At 59.8% G+C, this 3,293-nt stretch overlaps 1 protein-coding gene across 1 annotated transcript; it reads right to left on the bottom strand.

Moving 5' to 3' along the window:
- Positions 1 to 6: 6 nt before the first annotated feature.
- NUDT16 (nudix hydrolase 16) lies at positions 7 to 2,040 on the bottom strand. The gene is made up of 3 exons (XM_006746348.3): positions 1,743 to 2,040; positions 1,367 to 1,636; positions 7 to 434 (listed from the first exon to the last, which is right to left on the bottom strand). Exons 1-3 carry the CDS (start codon positions 1,878 to 1,880, stop codon positions 255 to 257), a joined length of 588 nt encoding a protein of 195 aa, XP_006746411.1. The 5' UTR covers positions 1,881 to 2,040; the 3' UTR covers positions 7 to 254.
- Positions 2,041 to 3,293: the final 1,253 nt, after the last annotated feature.

Genomic DNA, 3,293 nt, shown 5'->3' with positions numbered 1-3,293 from the left:
GGCCGGCTCTGAGAATTTGCCAGGGCCCCTGGGATGAGCTGCCCATTTTTGCTCTGGATGTTGAGAGTTGCTTGCCGGGGGGGGGAGGGGGGGAGGGGGGGGGCGGTCTGCTCAAATGTACTGCACATACTTCTTTTAATCTGTTAGCATCTATCAGGCCCAGGCCCGGAAGAGAAAACCTTCCCCGTTCCTTCCTCCCCTCCTTTGTACCAAGATCCTCATCTCAGGTTCCGTGGGTCCACAGACGGTTGCCTCTAGCGAGGCAGGGAGACCTTCCAGGCTGTAAGAGAACCAGGCTCCACCAGTTCCAGATCGTGGAGGGCTTCCAGCAGCTGCTCCTTCGCAGATCCGATGAAGGAATTCTCCAGGAAGGCAGGCAGGCCTCCCACACCATCCCGGAGGGTATACAGGGGCACCCGTACCAAGCCTAGCACCTGGGAAAGGGAGGAGACTGGTGACGACGGGATAGGGAGCTCATCCTAGACAGATCTTTCCAGATCAGAGGTCTCATCCCTTGTCAGTCCAGCAGAACTAGGCCTGAGGACTTATATCTTATACCTAGTAGGCCCAGCTCTCCGCAGACGAATGACCCTGCCATCCAGCTTCATAAATGCTAACCCCTCCTACATCACTACACGGGTAGTGCCTCTGGCCTCCAGGATGCATGCTTGGCCCTACACCAGTAGTTCTCCAAAAATACGCCAGACCAGCCCTATCAGCACCATTTAGAAACTTTTGAAAAATGCAACAGGCGCCTGGGTGGCTCAGTCGATTAAGTGTCGTCTGCCTTCGGCTCAGGTCATGATCCCAGGGTCCTGGGATCGAGGCCCACATCGGGCTCCCTGCTCAGTAGGAAGTCTGCTTCTCCCTCTCTCTCTGCTCTCTTGCTCGCACTGTCTCTCAAATAAATAAATAAAATCTTAAAAAAAAAAAAACTCTTGAAAAATGCAAATTATCAGGTCCTTCTGAACCAGAATTTCTGGGAGTGGGTCAGTAATAAGCCTCCCAGCTGGTCCTGATACCTGCCAAAGTTTGAGAACCATCTCCATACACAATCTACTCCCCTACTCTCCTAGCCTAACGACGAAGGATCCCCACAATGCATCAGGCCACATCTCCTACCCAAGGGAGGCCTAGGGGTGCAAGGCTTGGCCAAATCAACGGGGACAAGAGAGATTTGGATAGGTGTGTTCAGAGGCCGGTAAAAGGGGGAAAAGGGACAGAGACCTTGCAGGGAGACTACGCTGGCTGTGGCTTGTCAACCAGATGAAAGAAGCCCAAGATTCCAACTACCCCCCAGGAAAGTGAGGATCCGCTTTCTGGGGCAGGGAGGCCATGGGGGTGGGGTTCCCGGGCCGGGCCCCACCTCCAGCCCGTGGTCCTTGGCGCGCGGGGCGCCCATCTCCACCGCGACCAGCTGCTCGAGCGTCAGGCGCTTGGCGTAGAAGTGGGCCACGATGCGCGCCCCGGGCCCCGCGTGCGAGCTGCGGTAGTCGGCGCGCTCCACGCGGAAGTCGGCCGCGGCCTCGCCCAGCTCCTCGGTCAGCTCGCGGTTCAGCCCGGCCTCCAGACCGCCGTCCTGCACGCTGACGAAGCCTCCGGGGAAGCCGAGGCGCCCATCAAAGCGCATCTGCATCTGCGGGAGAGGAAGCGGGGTGGCCCGGGCGCCCGGCCGGCGTCCCCGGGAACGGGGGCGGGGGAGGGGCGGGGGGGCGGGGGAGGGGCGGGGCGCCCCCTCTCACCAGGACGGCGTAACGGAGCGGGATGCGGCCGAACAGCATCCGGGGGTCCGGCGCGTATAACAGCGCGTGGCACGCGTGCCGCCAGCCAGACCCCAGCACCAGGGCCTCCTCCAGCTCCAGCTTGCGGATCCCGGCCATGGTCCCACGCTGTCCCCGCCGCCGTCCCGAGGGCCCAAGGGGGCAAGCGCACCCGGCGGCAGCCAATCGGGGCGGGGCTTGCAGGCCCGGGGAGCCGGCGATGGCCGCGGGACTCCGGGGAACCGAAAGCCTCGTCCGGGTTGGGCCCCGGGCGGGGCGGGGCGGAGGCGGCGTGGCCGGCGTCGCTGGCGGGGAGCCAGGCGGGGAAGTGGGGCTTCCGTCACAGTGCCGGCCTGCGGCGCTTCTGGAGCCGGCGGCTGGCGGGGCGGGCCAGCCTGGGGCCGAGGCCTGGGGCTGGAGGCAGCCCGGGAGCGTCAGGGAACCGCAGCGGGTTTGGTTCAGGTGGCACACGGGGCCCGGGGCTGGGGCCGGGGCTAGGAAGGACTGAGGCCGAGATGGCTTCGGAGACTTGGCCTGTCCTTGGGCAGCGGGGATGGGAAGGAGCGACGGGTGCAACAGCTGCCCCGCGTGGCGGAGTGGGGGGCGGGGCGGGCGACTGAGTGGCTGGTTGAATGTCGCTGGAGAGCTGTGCTAGGGTGAGGTCAGAGTTTATGGCCAGGGGGCATGGCGGCGTCAGTTTTTGAGATGGGCGATCATAGGACAGGGGTGATCAACAAGTGTATTCTAGACAGAAATTGGGGGTGGCCATAGGCAGCGGATAGGACAGGTAGGATAGGATAGGATTGATGCGATTTTCAGGGGAAGGGGAAGTGAGGTAAGAGCTGTGGGTGTGAGCTGTGCTCACAGGAAGGGTCCGAGGTAGAAGTGCCTAAGGCTTTCCAGACTTTACACACCAGACCCCTGAGCTGTGAAGGAAGGTGGGGAACAGCCCATTCCCAGGGCAGGGGGCTACTAGTGCCTGATGCTGAGGAACAGGGATTCAGGATGCTGAGGAACAGGGATTCAGAATCCCTCACCCCAGGCCAGGCCTTCCCCACCTTTCACAGGCCCTGTGCAGATAGCCCCTACACCCTGAGTCAATATTTTACTATACAAAGGAAGGGAGGAGGCAGCCCCTTGAGAGGGCGTGCGCTTAAAGTCACAACCTGTAAGTGACAGCTCGTGTTAGGAAAGAGCCCACGAACTGTCCAGACACAGGCTTGTGACCTTAGCAAGTCATTTAACTCTCTCAGATCCCCGGTTGCTCATCTTTTAAGTGAAGATGATACCAACCTGTTAGAGATAGTGAAAAGTTTAAAGCACTTAGAACAGTGCCCAGTACAAATTTATTGTAGCCGTCCTTGGAGTCGAGGGTAGGGGCAGAGTGATGTGTCTTATACTAAAGACCTGTGGGTTGGAATGGGAGAAGATATTTGCAAATGACACTACAGGTAAAGGGCTGGTATCCAAGATCTATAAAAAAACTTCTCAAACTCAACACCCAAAAAACAAATAATCAAGTCAAAAAGTGGG

Source organism: Leptonychotes weddellii, unplaced genomic scaffold, assembly GCF_054177405.1.
Source record: "Leptonychotes weddellii isolate Sample4059 unplaced genomic scaffold, ASM5417740v2 HiC_scaffold_20361, whole genome shotgun sequence".
In the NCBI taxonomy this organism is placed as follows: domain Eukaryota; kingdom Metazoa; phylum Chordata; class Mammalia; order Carnivora; family Phocidae; genus Leptonychotes; species Leptonychotes weddellii.
This window is presented reverse-complemented; position numbering and strand designations above follow the sequence as displayed.

Coding starts and splice junctions, on each gene's coding strand:
- NUDT16 (XM_006746348.3), bottom strand. CDS start 1,880: ATGGCCGGGATCCGCAAGCTGGAGCTGGAGGAGGCCCTGGTGCTGGGG. Junction 1,637..1,742: donor CGCTCCGTTACGCCGTCCTG/GTGAGAGGGGGC, acceptor CCTCTCCCGCAG/ATGCAGATGCGCTTTGATGG. Junction 435..1,366: donor CCAAGGACCACGGGCTGGAG/GTGGGGCCCGGC, acceptor TCCCTTTCCCAG/GTGCTAGGCTTGGTACGGGT.